Source organism: Lissotriton helveticus, chromosome 11 (genome assembly GCF_964261635.1).
Source record: "Lissotriton helveticus chromosome 11, aLisHel1.1, whole genome shotgun sequence".
NCBI lineage: Eukaryota > Metazoa > Chordata > Amphibia > Caudata > Salamandridae > Lissotriton > Lissotriton helveticus.
Window position 1 is genome coordinate 676,062,848 of NC_136072.1, and position 22,503 is coordinate 676,085,350.

At 45.7% G+C, this 22,503-nt stretch overlaps 1 protein-coding gene across 4 annotated transcripts in view; it reads right to left on the minus strand.

The window, feature by feature from the left end:
* Positions 1–22,503, minus strand: part of LOC144791082 (disintegrin and metalloproteinase domain-containing protein 9-like) — a 2,835,950-nt gene that overhangs the window by 351,667 nt on the left and 2,461,780 nt on the right. For all 4 annotated transcript variants that reach the window (XM_078665732.1, XM_078665731.1, XM_078665734.1 and 1 more), the window contains one exon: positions 8,563–8,707. In XM_078665732.1, coding sequence (XP_078521858.1) covers positions 8,563–8,707 — 145 coding nt within the window. The remainder of the gene's footprint in view (positions 1–8,562; positions 8,708–22,503) is intronic.

Sequence of the window (22,503 nt, forward strand, 5' to 3'; positions counted from 1 at the left end):
TTATTAGGGGAGTTCAAGACCTTGACGTTGAGTGTCAAGACCTTCAGGGTCTGAGGGATAGGCGCAGACATAGCGTGTAACAATCAGGGTCCGCCATGTTCCCCGCTCCCACCAACGCAAGGAGAAACGCGCAAAAGCAACCCCTCTCCACTCATCCCACCCAGAGGACAGCAGCCAACTCGTCTCCACCCCACCACACACTGAATCGAGAGGAAGGAATAGGAGAGAGGTCAGAAGGAAGCCAGATAGGAAGGAAAAAGAGGAAGAGAGAAGAGGGGAGAGAGAGTCAGGAAGCGGCCAAACAGGGCCCTATAATTTTCAAGGTCAAAAAAGGCCAACAGGGCAACATTGGACTGCCCCAGTCTCCGGGCATCCTCTACCCAAGGGTTTGGACACACTCAGGAATGTCACTCCCTATGGAGCAGTAAAAAAGGGGGGGGAACTCTCAAGAAATACAGGAGACAGCAGCCCCGGTGTCCCCGCCGCCCGAGTGGGAGTCGGGATGCAATGCAAGTTCACAAGCAGGGTAACGTGGCTTTGTTCAGTGCATGGCTACCCGGAGTGGATCATGCAGAGTGACCAATGTAGTTTACTTCGCTTCTCTGAAGGCCCTGTACAAGCGACGAGGGCAGGGAGTCCTCGTCTGCCACGCATAGTACTGTGACTACAGGCACAGGAAGGGTCGGGGAGCCGCAGTGGGCACAAAGCAGACACCCAACAAGGGCGTCAAAGCTACATCCAGCAGGAGTGGTGCATGCCACATGTCAAGATGGTTCAAGAGCAGACAGCTTATCCAGTGGCCAGCATCTCCTCCAAATGGGACGCAAGCACCACTGATCATCGTCGGAGGCAGGAGTCAAAGGCGACGGTAGCCGCAACAGGTCGTGAAGACAGCACCCCTCCATGGGCGCTAAGTCACGGGGTCGACCGATGGGACCCGTCCCCTCGCGATCACCCTCAAGAGAGTGGATATGCACTATGATGTCTTGCTTAGCCTGCGAGGAGGATCTCTCGTCCACCGGAGGGGAACGGCGTCGGTGTGGAATCGTGGTCCAGTCGGGTCGAGCCGGGATCCTTTCTTGGTGCCTCGGACGGGAAGGGCTTCCTGCCGGTGACTCCGGCAGCTTAAGCAGCTGCGCCGCCTCCCTGTAGGATCGGGTGACCCTACGCTTGCCCTCCCAGTGGAAGATGAGGGCGAAGGGATGTCCCCACTGGTAGGAAATGTTGAGGGCCTGCAGCCTCTCCGTCACCGGCCGAAACGCCCTCCGCCTGCACAGGGTGTTGGGGTCCAGGTCTTGGAAGATTTGGATCTTGTGGCCATCATGGGTGAGGTCCGACCTATCTCTCGCCGCCTTGAGAATGGCCTCCTTGTCAGTGAAGTAGTGCACTCTTGTCAGGATGTCCGGAAGCAGGCCCCTACGGCCCGCTGGGCCAGCAACCCGATGTGCACGGTCCAGAGTCGGGGGGAGGCCTCTTCATCCCCCCAGACCTCGTGGAGGAGCTGCGCCACGTAGGTCATGATGTCTTTCCCCTCTGCTTCAAGTGGAACGCCCCGAATGCATAAGTGTTCCGGCGACTTCTATTTTCGAGGTCTTCCTGCTTGACCTGGAGCTCGATGTTCTGCTACTCCAGTGCCGCTACCCCCTGCCAGAGCTGTTCCTGGTCCCCTGTACGCTCATCAACAATTTTCTCGAGTCCATCAACCCTATCAACCAGTTCAGTGACCTCTTTGCGCAGCTCTTTAACACAGGAGTGCACCTCCGAGCGCAGGGAACCTATCTCTGTCTTGAGCTCAGCCATAAAGGAGGACATAAAGGCCTGGGTCACCGGTGGCGACTCCTCGACCAGTTGGGAGGAACTCTTGGTCGGCACCGTCTCTCCTGCTTTGCCTCACATGGCCACTACAGAGTTGGTCTTGGAGGTCGTCGCTGAGTCCGCTTTACCCCCCCTGGAGCGCATCATTGTCAGGGCCGCAGTCAAAGCCTAGCGGCGTGCCCAGCGCAGTAGGGCCCAGCAGAGGCTAAGGAAGAGGGAGGGGAATCCACCCCAGGCCGTGTCACCCGCTCCTCCGGAGTTGCCCCCAAGCAGCAGGCCCAGTGCGGCAAGTGGCAGTAAGATACAGGCCCCCCCGGAGCACCCCAATCAACTGTGGTGGGCACACCAGGGGAGTGCAGGCACAGCGCAGCCAGCTGTAGGAGCCCAGCAGCCCAGGGCAGTGTCCAGACCTCTATGGGAGGGGCAGAGGATCAGGGATGCACAGGATAGCCCCCCAAGACGAGCCAGATGTAGAGGCACCAAGCAAAGCACTGCACCCCTTAGCTCTGCAGAGTCCGCCGTCCGTGTTTGCAATCGGGGAGGGCCCCCCTCCGCCGTCTAGGGCTCAGTCTATTGCACTCTGCTTACCCAGGGGGTCCACAACGGCCCGGGCCCCCCCACCCCTCACCTCCAGTCCCGTCCTAGGTCCTGTTCCCGGGGCCACAGCAGTAGCATAACAAGTCTCCACTCACCCTCCAGCAGTCCAAGGCCCAACCTCCAGACCCACCACAAGAGCGTCCCAGAGCGCAGAAGACCAGCCCTCAGTCCCCAAAGGCCCAGCGCCGACTCACGGTCCACTGCCAGCTCCCGCACCCCCAGGGGGCCAGGACTCCCCCTCCCAGGGGGGGCGTGCAGGAGTCCGCCGCCTCTCTCTGCCCGCCTCCACGCTGATCTTCAGGGCCTCTGGCCGTCACAGCCAACCTCCAGCTTCTCACTGTGTCTCACAGGGGCCCCCACTGAGGCCAGGGTCCAAGGCTAGCCCCCTCAATAGATCTAGCCCCTCTGATCCAGTGCAAAGCGTAAAATGGGGGCCAGGCTCCACGCGTCGCCCCTGCAGGCCACAACCAGGTCCCTCGTGCCTCGCTCCACACTAGCGGTACAGAGAGGGGGGGTGACGCACCAGAGCGGCCTCTCGACCCCCGGTGGCTCCGCTCGTCCCACGGGGGGCCCAAACGAAGCTCCGGGCCGGCCACAGGCTCAGGACCACCGCACCACCAAAGGCACAAGATGACCAAATTTGAGACAGACAACATCCTCAATGGCGAAAATTGGAAAAAATATGCCCACATTTTTTTATGATACATTGATGACATTTTCGTGTTATGGCAAGGTCCACAGTCTATTTTATCACAAGAATTGGAGAATCTGAACAAAATCAATGATCGCATTCAATTTACTCATCAAATTCATGGAGAATCCATATACTATTTGGATGTTCAACTCAGGATCAAAGAACATAAGATCACTACTACCTTGTTCAAGAAAGTGACGGACCGGAACAATCTATTACACTATCGGAGTTTTCACCAATCTTCCTTGAAAAACAATCTACCAATATCTCAACTATTCAGGGCGAAAAGGATAGTTTCTGAACCCGAAGAATCTAAAGTGCAAATAAAAAATATGATCAAACGTTTTCAGGAACGTGGATACCCTCAAGAGATTTTAGAGAAGGCAGAAGATAAATGTTCAGCAAAAACACGAACTGAATTATTACAGACATCGACTAAAACAGAGGAAAGAAGGATGGTTATAGTCTCTAAATTCTCTACTAAAAGTCACATCTACAAACGAACAATTTTGAAACGCTGTCAGATTTTGTCTACTGAACCGGATTTTAATGGAATCTTCAAAGAACGACCAAGGTTTGTCTTCACCAGAAGCAAAAATGTTTTAGACATTTCGAAATCAAGTGATGATCGAACGACTGTAATCAAACCCAAAGGCACCTAGCCATGCCATAACTGCAACAATTGCAAAGCCATTATAAAAAGTATAACCATCAGCCACCCACGTAGTGGAATCCCTATCCAGTTAAACGTCACGGCCACCTGTGACTCTATGAACTTGATCTATCTTCTCAAATGCCCATGTGGCCTCGTATATGTGGGTAAAACTACAAGAAAAATTAAGACAAGGCTTACTGAACATAAAAGCAGTATTAGAAGAAATGATGTCAAGTTCTCGGTAGCGGTTCACTTCAATGAACGCAGACACAACATTGCTCAGCTACAATTTATGGTCCTGGAGACCATTGACAACTTACGTAATCAAGATATCAACAAAAGATTATTGCAAAAAGAAAACAAATGGATTTTCAGACTTCATTCCATGAAGCCTTTGGGGCTCAATGAACGTTTGGAATTTTCCTGCTACCTATGATGTATCCGAGTATCACTTTTGAACACACTGTGCTCTTGTATTTTATTTTCATTCATATACTAATCCAGTTCATATATTTATTCTTAATCTGTTTTGATATATGTGGCATTGAATTGTCTTCCATGTAACACGTCTCTCGTTTTTACCACTGGTTATTACTGGTTCTTGTACCAGCCAAACTTTCACTTTATCCATTACAAGATGGCCGCCAGCTGTTCTGTCCTTCCTGGCACGTCTATCTGACTTTGTCTATGTTCACCTTTTAAAGCATGCAACTTTAACTCCTGTTCGAACATACCACGCTGTTCACACCGTAGCTAGCTTTCTACAATAACTTAGACCTTTACGGTCTTATCGGTAAGCCTTGACTTATAATTTTTATCGTTTTTCATTTCTGTTGCATGACTAACGCCTGTTCGTTTTAGTAATACTTTACCATGCTGAGCACACAATCGCGTCATTTGCGCAACTTGTTCGTTTTGTGTAATTAGATTACAGCACTGGTTCTTCAAGGAATTTAACTTGTTGAATATCTTAATACGCTAACAGTCACCTTGCGTTCCGAGTGAGATACTTTCTCGGCAATCATGATTCACACCACATCCAGACCTTCTATTTATTTTCCTGCGCATTTTTTCAATAACATTTTTCTAACATCATGGCTACTACAAGAGTACGTTCTTCTCGTATGTTTCTATTAACACTCGTATATTTATTTAAGAATGGTTGCATTTTGGCTTTTCCTGCTTAAAGTAAACACCACCTGGTTTTTTATAGCATACATTGGTTTACACTATTGTGATTATTGACAATTTGCTATGAATAGTGTGGGTCCTCATTACAACTATATGTTCTAGAATCCCCTGATGAAGTGCCCTTGAGGCACGAAATGCATTGGGACCGTTTTGAATCTTTGATGAAGTTAACTTTAATGTGATCAACAACATTACAACGAAATCGTGGATAAATTCATGAATTAAATGAATTCAAGTTACCACTAAGTTTCGACTTTTTTTCATTGGAATAAAGACACTTCAACATTGGAATATCGCAATTGTGATATTGAATCAGTGGCGCCCAGAGGGTCGCCCCTTAAATCTTTAAGGGACGCACTTTTGTGATTATTTTCCTTTCAAACACCTCCAGGACGACGAGGTGATACCTCCGTGGCACGCTACAAAGGTTACACTTCACTTTCATCGACGCTTGTGCACAGTCAACCAATTTATTTAGTTTTCATGTGTATAAAATCAAGTTGGGACTTCAGCTGGTATGTGTTGCTGTTTCTGAAGAACATGGATTGTTCCTGGGATTGATGGATCCTGTGAGGGCTTCTGTTGGAGCGACTAACGCCTGAAGCATTTCAGTCAAGACATTCATCTTCACTGCCACTGAGGGCAGCGTAAGGTCCAGGACCTCAGCCGCCCACCTCACCATCATGACAAAAGAAGCGCCTTCCTCTTTAGCCACACTTGGCGAAAGAGACTAAGTCAGTGTATGGGAAGGTGTCCATATCACTGGCATTCTCCAGTTTCTCATAACAGTTATCTTCAGACACCTCCAAGGGGTTTTGGGAGCCATAAGGATCCTCATATCCTCCCCAATTATTCTCCTCACAGGGCCTGCCAAAAAAGAAGGCACTAGCTCCAACTCAGTAGCTCGAGTTCTGGGCGGCGCCGGAGTTGACTTTGGGTGATGCAGATCTGGCATTGTAATATAGTCTGGTAGGAGGATGGAGTTAGCAATGCCTTGGGGCGTTGACGGGGCCAGGAACTACTTCATTGGAATGGGCTCTGGGGAAGATTACAGTCGTTCGACTGGAGCCGGTCAGGATACAGCACCACATCCAGGGGGCCTAACTGACGGCGGGGGCGGACCAGCTGGTGGAAACCCAGTGGGTGCACCTGCTGAACTCAGGGGGTTCAAAGGCACATCAGAGGTGCTGGCCCACCCACAAAATGAGGTATATAGACTCATAAAACTCCCTTAGATGAGGGGGGTCGCTCTGGCTCTAGGAAATTCAGGGAGATGCGGAGTAGACTCAGACACTGAAACTGCGGCTAACATGTGGGAGCTGGGTCTAGAGTGGTGACGTCAATCCTGCACCTTGTCTGATGACTGAGACTGGGGATGCGCAGTTGAAGAGCACTTTGACTTCTTAGATTTTCTTTTATTTTGGGAGACTTACCCAACAACTTTGAGTTCAATGGGAACAGGCCTGGGACCTTCCACCTGACCGGGACCAGGAGTGTCGCAAAGATGACTGGCATGAACCAACAAGGAGCTTCAGGGATGACTCCCACAGAACCTTTTAATTGCCATGGCACTACAGCTTTTACAGACCTTGGAGTCATGGCCTGGCTCCAGGCACCAGATGCAAACCCGATGGGGCTCTATAACAGATCAACGTCTGTGACAGGAACCACAGGGTTTAAACCCCACAGTTTTTTGGGGGGACATCCCTAGCCCACTGGAGACAAAGCTCAAAAGAATTCAACAAAATGTTGAAAAAGGTCTCCAAAAAACAGACAGAGGTAGTTCTCTACTGCTCTGCGCTTATGGCATGTAAAGAAAAGAAATTATGTGTGTGCCCTGGGGTGTTACTTGTATAGGCATGTCACTTCCAGCGCTGGACGACACTGAGACAAGCCCCCTACCATCGCACGGGGTACTGCTTGAAAATTTCCGGATCTAGACGGTCGCCTGGCCAATATTCTAAGGTAAGGAATCTGCAGCTAGAAGTCTCTTTTGTAGTAGCTTGAATTTTTTAAGTCCCTACCACCATTACTTTCTATTGGAGTGGGTTGCAGTACCAGTGGTTGGCCATGTGTAGTGCTGAACGCACTACAAATAAGTACATCACTACAAAATTGTAGTTTGTCAATACCAAAAAGTTGTGAACTCATTCAAAAGTGTAAGTTACCATAGTGAATCAGGTCCAATATGTGTATTTCCTTGCTAAAACATTTCCCAGAGAGTCCCTCCATTTGGGATATGCCACATAATAATAAGTGTGCCATTTGTTGTTGGGTTTTCCTACAACTGCTGTCAGACGAATTCCGCTGCCAATGGTCACATCTACAGTTAAAGCTTTTTCACGTTGAGGTTTAGACCCCACACCTGTTTACTTGTCGATGTAAAACACTGTTGTGTTTTTTTTAGATCTGAGTTCCATCTTTACTTTTGAAAGAAATTCTATGAAGGCTAATCTTATCTTACTGCTCTCAAACACAGAAAATGTATATGAACACATACATCTTGCACTGGTTATCGTAAGCCTAAAGGAAAAGGATCTGATATAATTACACTGGCGGTCACAGGCATATGAAAACTTAAGTTCAGAAAAGATTATGTGCATAAGCCCACTAGTTAAATTGGGCAGGAAAGAAAAGGGATTCTCAATTGGACAAGCATATCTATCTTCTTATGTAAAATTACTATTAACTTGTAGCTTCTGAATAGCAAAGAAAACATAAATTTACACAAAAAGGTAAGTTTACCTTAGTGAATCAGGACCATTATCATATATATCTGTAGAATGTACTGTGTACGTAGGAGACAAACTGCTTTTAGGAAATTTCCTCCAATAAACCATCCAGCATTGAGTTTGGGAGGCTAGCAGAATTATAATTACAGATCATACTGTTGACTGGCATGCTTTAGTGTCGAGTTATCCATTATTTTTCTTCTGTGGTGTTTCTTAAAACAATGGCCTCTGCTCACTTCAGGATAATAGACTTTCCTGTTCTCAAATTGTACATCAGCTAAGTAGCCACAGGAGTAATTTAAGGTATTGATCCTTTATAGTCATTTCACGAGAGGCACCAGCTACTGCGAGAGAACAAAAGGCGTAATTTTGATCTCGTAGATCATCCATCCATTCATTACCACTAATTATCAAAGTCTATTCTTTACCATTCAGAAAGTCCAAATCAACAAAACTTGCCCTATTTTCTATGAGAGCTGAGGCAGCACGATGCTCCCATCCTAATTGACACATGTACCTTTAAAGGTGTGCCTTGTGGGAAAGAGGCAACACTAAGAAACAAAGTAGAAGGCTACACCAAGCTATAAAACCAGATCACCAAAAAGGATTTGTTTCCCTTATGTTAACTGAACATGAAAGATACTGGTTAAGAGAAACCATCTTCACAAGCAGGTGCATTCACTAAATATAGACAAACCATTTGATCTGACAACATGATTGCAAACATGGCACCTCAAACAATATTTCCTTTTTTTACGAGGTCTTCTATATTTTGTATTTAACTAGTTTTCACATATTCTACACACCCGCGGTCACGTGTTCCAAATATAACGTTATTTTAATACGTTAGCAGTAGAAATTAAAAAAATTATCCTTACTCATAAGCTTCACTTCTCCAAAAGTATCTTCTTATAGAACGTCTTTTCATTATAACCACACTGATTATGAAAACCACTGGAAAAAAGATTCCAAATCCTACCAGTAGACACTTGATTAAAGATGAATCAGCTGGCTCACTTGTATCTACGAAATAAAATAATGCACATATAACAATATTCTTAAAATATAACACTGGCATTACCTACAAACGGATTGATGTTGTACATTTTATAGGTTAGAGGAAGTGTTCACATCACACACAACTTTAATTATTTTGAGTCATTGTTTACGTTCCTTACGAAGTAACATAACTAAAACTAAACCACAATGAATAACTGTACTGAGATGAATGAGGGAAGGCAGGAACAAATGTTTGGCTTAATTAGCATGCCCTGCATTCTTTCTAATGCTTTTAACCCCTTCCACGCTCATGAAAAGGTCAGCTCGTCATGAGTTACGACGCTCGTACGCTCATGACGAGCTGAGCTTGTCAAGTAACGCAGCTTTTAAAAAAACGCAGCGCACAGCGGGAAAACCGCTAGCGCGCATGAGGTTAAGGGCTTTTTTGATTGTGCACTAAGGTCTTTAGTATGAAGGCAAACAAACATTTATGTTGATGAGGGTTAGTTAAACTTATGAGCAAGGTGGAAAACAATTTATCGTGTCTTCAAACAAAGTCAGGAAAGGCAAAGGAAGCCAATATTATTTTAGTGGTCCCCACCACACCAACAGTTTGAACCAGAAGAAAATCAACAGACTGCAAACTAATCAATATTAAATTCCTTAATTTTCAATTAAAGTTACTGAGACCGGTTTTCAGTACCTGGGGATCTACGCGTCCTTGGACCCTTCCATGCGATATGAGCGTAATTTGCTACCCCCCCTTCAGCGGCTCAAGCTTGATGTTGCGCGCTGGCGTAGGTTGCCGTTATCGCCACTCGGTTGAGCGGCGCTTTTTAAAATGATGTCGCTGCCCCGATTCTTGTACGTACTTCAGAACTCCTTTGACCCGATTGCCTCGGGTTATTTTCGGGAAGTGGAGAGCCTGCAGAGACGACTGTTCTGGGATGGGCGTGCCCGTATCGCTCTCTCTAAACTCACGCTTCCGTGGTATGACGGCTGTATCGCCCTCCCGGACATCAGGCGTTATTACTGGGCTTCTCAGTTGAGTGCGATCAACCATGCGACCTACACTCCAGGCCCTGCCCCGGCTTTCTCCATGGATGAATTTCTTTTGCCTGGAGGGACCTTCAACAGAGCGTTATACTCCAAGGGACTCTATGGAACACTGACTGGTCCCACTAAAATTGCTGTGAGGGTGTGGCAGGACGCGAATGCGGCCTTGGGTTGGAGTGGTAGATTTTCCCGGGTGACCCCTTTGTATGATTCCGAATGTCTGGGACATCTGTGGAGAACGAAAGGCTTCGACAAATAGGATATGATTGGTTTAAGCAAAGTTGGTGACCTGTGGACAAAGGGTACCGTCAAGTCCTTTGATGTGTTGAAAGCGGAGTACGAGCTTGGTGACACGGAATTCATTAGGTATGCCCAGGTCCGTCATGCTCTATTATCTGTATTCACTGAGGGTGATGATATTCCTGAATCCTCCCCCCTGGAGGACCGCATTCTGGATGGTCACGTGCCCGACAGCACGATATCACTGATTTACAAGAAGCTCATTAATAATAGAGCTGATTTGCTGGTGCGCCTTAGGGCTTCGTGGAGCGCTGACGGATTAGAACTGGATGACGAGGACTGGCAATGTGCTTTGTCCTCGCCTAAGGAGGTTGCTATTCCTGCCCGCCTTAGATTTGTTCAGCTTAAGATACTCCATCGTGTCTATGTTACTGGTCCGAGTCTGGTTCGTATGGGTTATTCTTTGGTTGGGTTGTGTAAGCGTGGCTGTGGAATGTCTGGCACCTTCCTCCACATATTATGGGAATGCCCGGAGGTGGTTGAATTTTGGTCCCGAATACATGTGGTGATGGAGAATGTCACGGGTGTGTCGCTGCTGCCCGAGGCCAGGCGTTGTTTGCTGAATGTCTGGGAACCCAATGATTACAACACCGCACAGATCAACTGGGCAACCCTTGGTAATATGGTCACGAAAAGAGACATAGCTCAGCTTTGGGGATCTCACAGGCCTCCCACCATATCCGGATGGAAAGAGAACATGGACTGGTGCATGTTCCGGGAGAAGACTGTGTACCTTTCCAGGGGCCGGCCCAGAAAATGGGGTAGGATATGGTCCCAATGAAATGCTTATCGAGGGAATATATGTACTCCTCCACAAGATGTATACCCTGACGTTTCCACGTCCCCCTAACTGACATTCAGCTTTCATTCATTGATACTGTATTTGCTTGTTTCCTTGCCCACCCCTCCTTCCCCACGATAATTGAATGCACTGTATGCACTTTCTAATGGAGCTTTGCCTGCATGGACACGTGATCATGTTTCATTGTATTCTTGCCTTGTGAGTTTTGTTATTTTGTATGTTTGTTTGTTTTCAATAAAAAGTTATATAAAAAAATCCATAATTTATGGATTGCTTCTAACAATTTTAAAGAATTTCAGGTCCAAGTTTTAAATGTAACATTTTTCTCCTTAAGGCAATCACTGTACAGTTTCAAAGTACTTCTGCTCCTACATTTTTGTCATCACTCTGTATACGGAGTCAGTGGACTTGGTTAAACGTAGGAAACGTAGGAAAGGAAAATCTGAAATTGGCACATCTCGGTATTCTTGTTCTTTTCTCAAGACTGCACCGAAGCGGATATCAAGTTAGTAAGGAAAGCCCATTTTGTATGGTCACAACCTTTTTGTTTGGACTAATGCTGCTGCTTTTTCGTCTTTGAGAGTGCACTTAGAGCTGCTAAGCAGACCTCAGTGCCTGTGCCCTTATCCATCACCACCCCCTTTTGTACCGCTTTTGGCCGCCATAAGTGTGGCAGAGTATGCTCAGACGTGAGTCCCTTGCTCACTTTGCCACTGGATTCGAGCAAGCGGGGCTGAAGACTGCTGGAATGCCAGAAACCGGTCCTCGGAAGCTTGTTTCCGGTCCAGGGAAGGTATGGCTTGGCAGTTCGGTCTGGACTGTTCCCATGAGGCACCGGGTCAGACTGATTTGCATATAGCCATGTCTGAACTGGGGTGGCAGAGTGGGCTAAAGAACGGTGATGGATTAAACCCAGATCTTTTGACTGGGTGTGAGTGTTTGATTGATTCAGATGCTCCGTCCATCACCACCCCCTTTTGTACCGCTTTTGGCCGCCATAAGTGTGGCAGGGTATGCTCAGACGTGAGTCCCTTGCTCACTTTGCCACTGGATTCAAGCAAGCCGGGCTGAAGACTGCTGGAATGCAAGAAACCGGTCCTCGGAAGCTTGTTTCCGGACCAGGGAAGGCATGGCTTGGCAGTTCGGGCTGGACTGTTCCCATGAGGCACAGGGTCAGACTGATTTGCATATAGCCATGTCTGAACTGGGGTGGCAGAGTGGGCTAAAGAACGTTGATGGATTAAACCCGGATCTTTTGACTGGGTGTGAGTGTTTGATTGATTCAGATGCTCCGTCCATCACCAACCCCTTTTGTACCGCTTATCCTTAAACTGACATGTCGAATTGGCTTTTACCCAAGTGCCTGAACTAGCTTACCTGTAGGTCCCCAATAAATGGGACCCAGGGCATGTTAGTTAGAGGGTCCCACCAAGGATTGTAGCACTGAGTATGCCATATTCGGTGGGACACGAGTAAAACAAAACACCCAGTCTGCTATTTGCAGGCCGGAAGAGCAGTTTAACTACTGGCCTGACTTTGCAATTTAAAGCAATGGCAAAGGCAGACTTCCCCCTGGTATATGTGTATGTCACCCCCATGGAATGCCGATCAAGTCCTGAGGCAGGGTTGAACATTTACACAGACAGCACATGTAGCTTTACATGTTTTCACAGTGAAAACGCAGAAGTGTAATTTTTACTCTGGTTTCCGAATTGGTAAGTGCAGAGTTACATGCTGACCTCTCAGCTATGCTAACTCTGGAATGGTGCTTGCAACCAAAGGTGGTTATTGAAGATTCTCAGGTTGGAATTATAATATCAAGTTGCAGTGGGTAACTTTGCTGCCATAAGTCCCCTGTGCCCGTACTGGGTGCACAAGGGGTCCTGTAGTTTAGACAGCTTTCTGACCTCCTGGGTAGACGTGCTAATGACTACCAGGAAAGGAAACAATAGGGGCTTGCTCTGGAAGGAGGTGTCATCTACCAACTACAGGAAATCACACAGGTATTGGCCCAAAAGGCGAGCCTCAAAAGAGAAGACACCTATAATAGGCAAATGGGCAAACACTTGGGAAAGGGGCTGCTCCATTATTCAGACACACAGACCGGCACTTGGAACAGGAGAGATGAAAACAGTTGCCAAACCAGTTTTCAAAGGTTGTGTAGCCCTCTTGGTGACTGCACCTCTGATTTCGGCTAGGGAGCTCCACACGCTGGAACAGGGGTTCAGACATATTGGAATTGGGCAGAATCATGCTTCCTGGGATGCCCAGATGACATACTTCACAGGAAGTGGTCACCAAGTGGGTGGAAACCTAATAGCCAATTGGCTACCAAGTGCAGCCTGCCCTTAGGACATTTTCTGAGCAGAGGTAGGGCACCCCTCGCACTTCAAACTCAGATCCTGACTGAACTGGAAGGACAAACGAAGATGGAGTGCCCTGCTACACTGTGGAACCAGTAGTGAGAGGCAGCAACAGTGTGGACTCCACCTGCTAAACCTGGTAGCTAGCAAAGTAGAGGGAATGTGCCTGCTCGAAGAGAAATCATCTTCAGAGCCCAACCAAAGTCAAGAAACTCCAAGAGTCAATGAGCTGGCCTCCTGGTCACAGCAGAGGCACAGAACGGATGAGAAGCCTGCTGGGGCAAGTTGGTAACTTAAATTCTTCAACTCGCCGTCAACTGTTGCCGTGCAGCATTAGGGACCAGAACCTGAAGCACAAAGTTGCACCAAAATTCGCTGGCCATGTGGGTGTGATCGAGGTGCAGCTGGGACCTGCACAGGATTATTTATCAGCTGAGGAAGGATTAGCCTATGACCACTATATTGGGCCACCAGTACTCCAGTGGCCACTAGGCTTCTGCCAGTACCAAGTGGACTTTGAAGGATGTCGATCCTGTGACCGAGACTGCCTCATCCCTTTTGCAGACCAAGGAGTAGTCGCAGCCAGACCCCTGTCAACTGCATTGCATCCACAGCAGCCTTTGATCAGCTTCAGCATCCTTCATCCCTTGCATCAGCACCACTTTCATAGGAATGCCCTACAATGGATAACAGTGCCTGAAACTGACTGAGAACTGCTTCACTTCTCCTTATAATCACTTGCTGAGGTAACCGTTTTTGAGGACATTGCTGGCCCCCTATCTCCTTACTACAGTTGGTCGCCTAAAGTGACTCTAATTACTTCATTCCAACTAGCACACAAGAAATGATTGAAGGAGGGTCCAAGCGACAGTTTAAAGACCTGCACAGGATTGTATCCTCAATTACATTATTCAATATAACACAAAGAAATCTTTGGGTCTAGAGTGTGATCAAGATGAAAGGAAATACTTAGAGAGATATAGGGAATAACTATGAGGTAATTCCTTTAAAGGGCTTAATTCCTCACCCACCCTAGGTGGCATGCTTCATCATATGGGAGTCTCCTCTTGGTGGGAAGGCCTGGAGGAGCTCAGGGATGTTTTAGATCTACTCTGTAAAGGATTTACTAAATCCACCAAATGAGAGCGATATGAGCTGGAGGAGGGCACAGCGCAATTTAAAATACAGTGTGGGACGTGATGGTAAAACTAACTAGTGACAACAAATAACATATTTTATAAGTATGTTCTCCCTGTCAGGATTAAAAACAGTGCACCTGCAGTATGGATATGAACTGCATGTGTCAGACGAAACAGAAGATTAACATGTTTCAGCCGTTTTTGAGATGTTGTTTGCTTTCTGAGTGTTTTCACTATCTTTGAGAAAGAACAAAATTTGCTTGAGGGAAGGAGGCCACTAGAAATGTTCTAACACATTTAGGGTAATATTGCGATCATAAAGAGGGCAGTTGAGCTGGGTCAGTGGCAAAAGTAACCACAAGAGCAATCTCCTGAGTAAGGGCATGGAAGAGTACACGGAATGCTAGGTTTAAACTGATACACTTCTTTATATTGCATAGGGCCTACTTAACCCCGGCCAAGATTAATTGATACTTTCGGACGGATACTGCCAGTGCCCGCGCTGTAATTTAGGGGGGGGGGCAGACTTACCTCATATGCTGTGGACCTGCAGGCAACTAGGACAGTATTGGAAGGAGGTTGTCGAACTGCTTTGTGGCATTACAGAGCCGCATAGATACTGACATGGGTACCTGTATATTACATTGGTTTCCGCATACCCCTAAGACAAAAATCACAAGTAAGTTTCTGGACCTAGGCCTATTACTAGCTAAGAGAGAGATCATGGCACAATGGTAGTCACGACTAGGCCCTGCCGTAGGGAAATGGAAATCCGAGCTACTTAAATGGGCCAAAAGTGAGAGTACAGTTAGGTTGCAACAGGCTATACGTGCCAATAATGAGAAGGCAATGGAAGCAGCCAGAGCGTGGGAGGCTCTAGTAATGGCCCTGCAAATACCTGACACTGACTCGGAGGTGGGCCTTGTTGGGGATGACCTAGAGAGTTCCCCCTGATTGTTCATAGAGCGGAGATGGCAGCAAGGGCCTAGCACTGAGAGGGGTACTGGGGTAAGGCTGGATATATGGAGTGCAGCAGGTATTGTCCCACAAGTTATTCCGACACGAGAATTGAAGGAACTGATATCTATATTCGACTAAGTGCTTAGAAGTTTGGACACACCGGAGGCAGAGGGAGGGGGGAGGAGTTAGATTGTGATGGTTTGTTGAGAATGTTATTGTTTATATTGCTACAGAGACGGTGTATTAGGTCGGACGATGTGCGCCTGTTGTAATAGATAAGTGCATATCTAGATGTTTATGGTGCAGTGATTCATATTGTATTAGATAATACAAGAAAGAATGTCTAATGATTAGACATTGTATGAACTCTGGAGCCGATGATGTGATGTACGGTATAATGTTTATTTATCGCTGTATGATATGTGTGGAGTTATAAAACAATAAAAACAGATTTTTAAAAAAAAGAGCAATCGCCTGTGTAAACACCAGATCAGTCTTTATAATAATCAACCAAACTGCGATCTCCCTGGTCCTTTCCACAATGCAATCTCCCTGTAGAGAAACACCCAATCAAGACAAATGACCAATATCATATCAGTGTCCGTATGTTCCAGAGCACATCCTTGAAATATCTGTGGTCACAAGTCACCCAAGAATTAACAATATTAGCTCTGCTTACTGATAGATCAACTGAAGCATCAGAAAAATCATGATCTGATGACGAATGTCTAATCAAAGCGCTAGATACTTGGACATCACCAATACAAATGTATCCTTTGCAGCAGAGCAGGCAAAATGAATCAACATTGTGATCCATGTTTGCATAGAGTAATCCATGTCAAAGATGATATTCCAGAATTCAGTTAGTTTTATTAAATTAAAAGACTTTGCATAAATCAATTTTTATAGGTTTATAGGTTTTAGAAGCCATATGACCAGATGAACTATGTATACCAAAAAACAATTTCATGCTGAAGATTGAAGAGCTAGAATAGAACCACTGTAGGTGTTAAGAATTGCATTTCACAACGTAACATACCTTTGATATTTGCTAACAGGAATCTGAAATTGAACTTGAAAATGAGAAAAAAACAAAAACATTACTACAACAAATGTCTGAAATATAAAATATACCAGCATGGGTCAATTTTTCCGAACAAGAGATCGCAGTATTCAGTTTACTCAAATGATTATTCCCCAAAAATATATTTTTAGAAGGTACAATTCTATTACTAAATGTTGCATCCAAACATAGGGGCCGATTAGGATGGCGGACGGATCGCCACCGCCATGCAGGCGGTGGTAATCCGTCCGCCATCTGTGCCCGTCCGCCAGCAATTCCCCCCCCGCCATATTACAATGGCGGGGGGACAGCGGCGGACAGAAACACCGTCCGCCATTTTTCCGCCCCGGTCGCCTTGTGGCCGGGGCGGAAAAGGGTTCATATGGCTGACGGTGTCTTCCAGACATCGCCAGCCATATTATGATGGCCGGATGCAGATGCCTTTCCGTGGCCGCATACAGGCTTTGCTCTGGGGGCCTGTTGCGGGCCCCCAGGGTGAAGGGGGGTGGGGGTGCACATGGGGGGTACCTATGGTACCCCCCTGCGTTTCACAGTACAACATGGCAGGCACCGCGCGGTGCCTGTCATATTGTGCTGTGAAACGCACAACATGCATTTTTGACATTGCGCCGGACAGTGCTTTCAGCACCGTCGGCCGCAATGTTAAAAATGCGGGATGCACCCGCCACTGTGGCGGGTGCATCCTAATTCGGGTAACGGTACCTCCGCCCTTGTGGCGGACGGTCCCTGCCCCATACAGGATGGCGGATGGACTTTGTCCGTCCGCCATCCTAATCGACCCCTTAATGTTGCATCTTTTGTCATATTGAGTATAAAACGTTGCTTTTTTTAAGATCCATAGTAAGAATTGCTTGAGAAGGAAATAGCACTACAATATTTATTTTAATTAATACTCATGGTGGTGCTAAGTGAGAATCCAGATTTAAAGAACCAATTAACACTTTGTGCTGTTATAAGAGAAAGAGATATTTCTTAAAATCTGGGACACCCAATTCTCCTTCTAATTTGTAAGTATGTAGAGTCCTGTATTTAATGCTCTGGACCTTATTATTCCAAATAAAGTTAATAAGGTGTATATTAATAGCGGTAAAGCAAGATGTAAGAAAACTAACTGGTAACATTGATAGTACATATAGCACTTGAGGAGCTATTACAATTTTAATTGTGTTTCCCCACCATGTTAAGTTGGGGAAAGACCATTTAACCAATGTATCCATCCATTTTAGTTAAAAAAAAATACAATTTAAATAAACTATAATATTTTATTTTATGTAACGAATAAATACCAAAATACTTAAGACCAATGGGATTCCATATAATATCAGTGTCATGTAACATATGTACACTCTAAATATGTTCAAAGGAAAAAAATCTGTTTTATTGATATTTAAAGTGTATCCTTATACTAATGCATTACTATCAATAATATCTAATCTCACCAGTTAGGTATATGCAGGGTTCCTAATGTGCATAAGTACTGTAGTATTGATAGTACTGTAGTACGGTAGTATTGATTGTAATGCCTGTATTATTCATAGAAGATGATTAACAGTTAATAGTGGTTCAACGGCTGAAATAAATAGTAGAGGGTATAAAAGACATGCTTGCCTGGTACCTCTAAACAAGTGAAAAGCTGAAGAATTAATGGCATTATTAAAAATGTTGGCTGAGAGTGAACAATACAGCACTTTAAACACTGAGATATATGTAGTACCAAAACCGCATTTTTGCATAGTTCTAAATAGAAATTTGCAATCAATCTTATCATAAGCTTTTCAGCATCTAAAGCTTATAATCATGAGGGGACATTTACATTTCTTAAGGGAGGCCAGAACATGACAAAGTAATCTAGTATTATGTGAAGATAGTCTACCTTTCAGACAACCAGATTGATCAGGATGAATAATATGGTTCAGAATTGGAGAACGTCTAGTTGCTAAAATGTTAGCATAGATTTTGCAGTCTTGATTAATGAGTGGGATAGGGCCATAATTAGGGATTAAGGTAGGATTCTTACCTGTTTTCGGAAGAACAATACAATAATTGTTCCTTCTTTAACAGATTCTTTCACAGAAGCTTTAGTCTCAAAGTCCTGAAACAAAGATCGCAGGAGAAAGTTGTTTTGTGAATGCTATAGCAAACTCCGATGGAATACTATCAGGACCTGGGGATTTTCTGGTGTTTAAAACTCTGATGGCATTATAAACCTCTTCCATTGTGAAAGGAGCATCAAGAATACATCTGGTAGAGTGGGATAAGAAAAGTCAGTTGCACTTGAGTAAGACTTTATATAATATCGTATCAGAAATATCATGATGTTTACTATGAAGGTATGAATAACATTTCTGAAATGTTGCAGCTATTTCCGAGGCACAGAGGAGTAAATGCCTATTCTGAACATCTTATAACATGTATCTGGTTCTTATCTTACTTGATACACAAGTAATTGTCAAAAATGTGGTCTGATTTGTTTGCACTAAACTGGACATGTACATTTCGTTTAAAAATGTAAAAGTAAAGTATTATATACATATGTTAAATACTCTAATTGGAGTTTGACTTGAATTTCTGTGAATAATAAGAATATCTTTTTTTAGCTTTGGAAATGTGTAGTTCTGATCTATTAAGATTGAGGTTGATTATTTTATTTGCATGTGCCATAATAGAGATAGTAACCCCTTTAGTATACGCCTTGAAAGAATCCCAACAAGTAATGTAATGTTAGAGGTATCCTCTGAATGATTATTGTGTAAGTAATCAAAAATAGCAGACAATATATTGTTTAGCATTGCATCTGATAGTACAATATCAGTATTCATTCTCCATCTGGGCTTATGTTTGGGAATATCCTCAAGTGTTAAAGAGAATGATATTAAGGCATGGTTTGAAACAAAGTAAGGTTTTATTTTAGGATTGGAAATTTCATGTCATAAACATCTGGAGGAGAGTAAGTAATCAAAACAAGAATATGTAGAAAAGCATTTGAGTAGAAAGTAAAATACTTATCAGTGGGATAAGTAAGTCTCAATTACCCGAGTATCATCCAGGAATGCAGTAAACAGGGCATAAGACGGTGGAGGAAGAAATGTAACTGTTGAAATTCTATCTACAAGTGGCTCAGAAATCATGTTAAAGTCACCTCCTAAAAAAAGAGATACATATCCAATTAGTATCATCTTGTGTAAAAGCATATACGTTAAAAAAAGAATAGGGAAGGGGCGTGCCAACCAAGATGGCAGAGCGGACCTAATCGGCCGAGGCTCCGTGGCGAAATATCGGAAAAGTCACACAATCGAGTACATCCAGGGGAAATGAAACACCACTAATATTGAGGTGAACCCAGAGACAGTGGGGAACACAGAAAGCGGCCTGGGAGGAGTAGATGGCGATAGAATCAAGACTTGCTCCCAAGGCCCAAGGATACCGAGAATGCCCCGGTGCTGGGTGATACCGCAAACAAATTAAATCAGTGTAAGTTCAGCACCCAAGCGCCTCTCAATGGAAAGCAGTAAAGCATAGAAAGGAGCATTGAGTGTGGATGGATGCCCACCCTGAGTAGGGTACCAGCCCCGGTGGGCACGAATGGGAGTTAGAAGCGACGCCGGAGGGCCGAGCAGGCTGCGCACGATCCTCGGGCCCGACAAACATCAACACTGAGGCCATGGAAGTAATCTACCTACCGACAGGTAGAAGCAGCTGAGCCAAAATGGGGAGAGCCCCCCTGTCCTTGGCGGGCCCCCGAGAAGACGCATAGATGGTGGCGCCTAACCTCAAGACGGTGGCCAGGTGAACCACAAGCGAGTCTGCAGAATACTGAGAGCCGGCGAACAGGCTGGGGAAGAGTGAGCGGTACTACCAGGACAAAGATAAACGGGGGGCATCTCCCAGGGCACCACAAAAATGTTGACTGGCTCTAATTCGTGGATCTCCCACTCCTGGGTGCCTGACCAACATGGCGGCTGTTTGGAGGAGCTAGGGTCAGGCCCAGAAAGAACCTAGTGGGTGAATGCAACAGATCTGGGCCTGCGAGGGGGTTCCCGCCAGCGGCAAAAGGGTAGAGGTGGAAAGTACTGTAAACACCTGGATACCCTAAGGGAGCAGCAACTCCCTGTACAAAATCACATGCAAGGGGGGTTAAGGGACCAGAGTGGGAGAGACCAGGCCACAGAGACCTTTTTGGAGTTCCAGCCAGAACACAGCACAAGATCTAACATTGATCACCCCAGAGCACAGGCGCAGAGTCCTCCTGAATGGTATGGAGGACCCAGTATAATTCAAGAGAAACACTTACGGTGAAGTGCTGAAACACAAAAGAAAAAAAGAGCGTAAATTAAACAGAGCCAGGACCTCTATCTTACAGACGTCATAAGACCTGGGGGACCGCCTACACAAGAGGGGTCGAGCCTATGGTGCGACCCCAATTTGCCCTGGGTGGGGGGAGTCCCGGCAGATACCGCTGACTCTATGCCACCCAAAAAGACTCTGACGAATAGAGTCTCCAGCTATTTCTCACACACGGAGATGAGAGGGACGGCTGGAGAAAGAGGACAGGAAGGAGGAATGTCTCTTACTAACGAAGACATACTGGCCTCCTCGAGAGACTTTAAAAAAGAGCTTAGAGTAGAAATCAAAGCAGACCAGGAAAGTTCTTTGGAGGCCTTACACTCCGACATTCAGGACAAAGTCACAGCACTACAGCATGATATTGACTCAGTGGGCACCTGCACATTAGACATAGAATCGAAAGTACAAGACTGGAATGCAAAGCGGAGGAGGTGAAAAACACAACGAAAATACTTCACAAGGAACTCCATGCCAATATCCTAAAATGCAAAGACCTAGAGAACAGGTTGCAGAGGGACAACGTATGCCTGCAAATCTGGCGGAAGGAGCAGAAAGACCGCACTTAGAGGCATTTATCCTAGGCCTGTTTGGAGAGGTACTCGGCCTGGAAGGCATTACAATAAAAATAAATAGGGTGGGCCTACCACTATCTGGAGGAAATAGGCGACCGAGGGACGTACTGGCCAAGCTACACTCATTCAAGATGAGGGAGGGGTTTATCAAGGCAGCAAGATCAAAGGTAGAGACCTCCTTTCAGGGATTTACAGGTTCCCTTTACCAAGATGCGGCCCCGGCTACACTCACACGCAGGCAAAAACTTTGCCCAGTCACAGAAAAATTGCAAAAGGATCACATGAAATACAGGTGGACATACCCATTCAGAGTGGCTTTCTCCCAATAAAATAAACACAATCACTTCACCTCCTATGCAGCAGTTGCAGAGCTCCTCTGCCCACCACCCCTTGAGGAAATGGGGGAGGAAAGGGCCTACTTTGAAACAAGAGGAAAACTGGGTGAGGAGGGCGGCAGAGCAGTAGCGCTCCGAACCACAAAAGAAAAAATTACTTGCCGCACCAGAAGGATGGCACAAGGAATGAGCAAAAAGGGCAGCATCTGAATACATGTTGAAGGAATGATTTTGAAGGCCTAGGCTAGCCAATTAGGACAGACCACCAGGCCTGGACACAATTAGGTGCCATTGTAGACATGATTTCTGGACAGTGTAATAACAGTCAGGTATGGGGAGACAACGGAGTAATAGAGTTGGGGGGGGACAGCTCATCAAGGACTCTCCTGAAATAATCTGGTATTAAGTGATTTGAATATAACATCTTGAAGCTCGCCATAAACGGTTATGGACCAACGCGTTTGGAGTAAGGATACCATACTTTACACTACTGGAATAAGTTGGGGGATGTTGGGTCAGGTTGACACTCAAGTTTTTTTTTACACGTATTTGTTTTTTGAATTACGGGTACACAGGGACTATCCTTCATTTAAGGGGCACACATGGAGGGGAGGTGTAGAATGGTGGGGCAACAGCGGGGGACAGGGAGGGGGGAGTTGCAGAGAACAATCAAAAGGCTAGGATCGAAGCAGCATCTCAGAAGCTAAACGAGTCTAGATAAGTATAAATGGGGCTTACCCTATTTACGTGGAATGTGAAGGGGCTTAAATCCACCCGCTAAGCATCAGAAACTCTGGAAATACCCCTAAGATCAAAGGCACAATGTAGTAGCCTTTAAAGGAAATGCACATAAAAAGAATGGAGG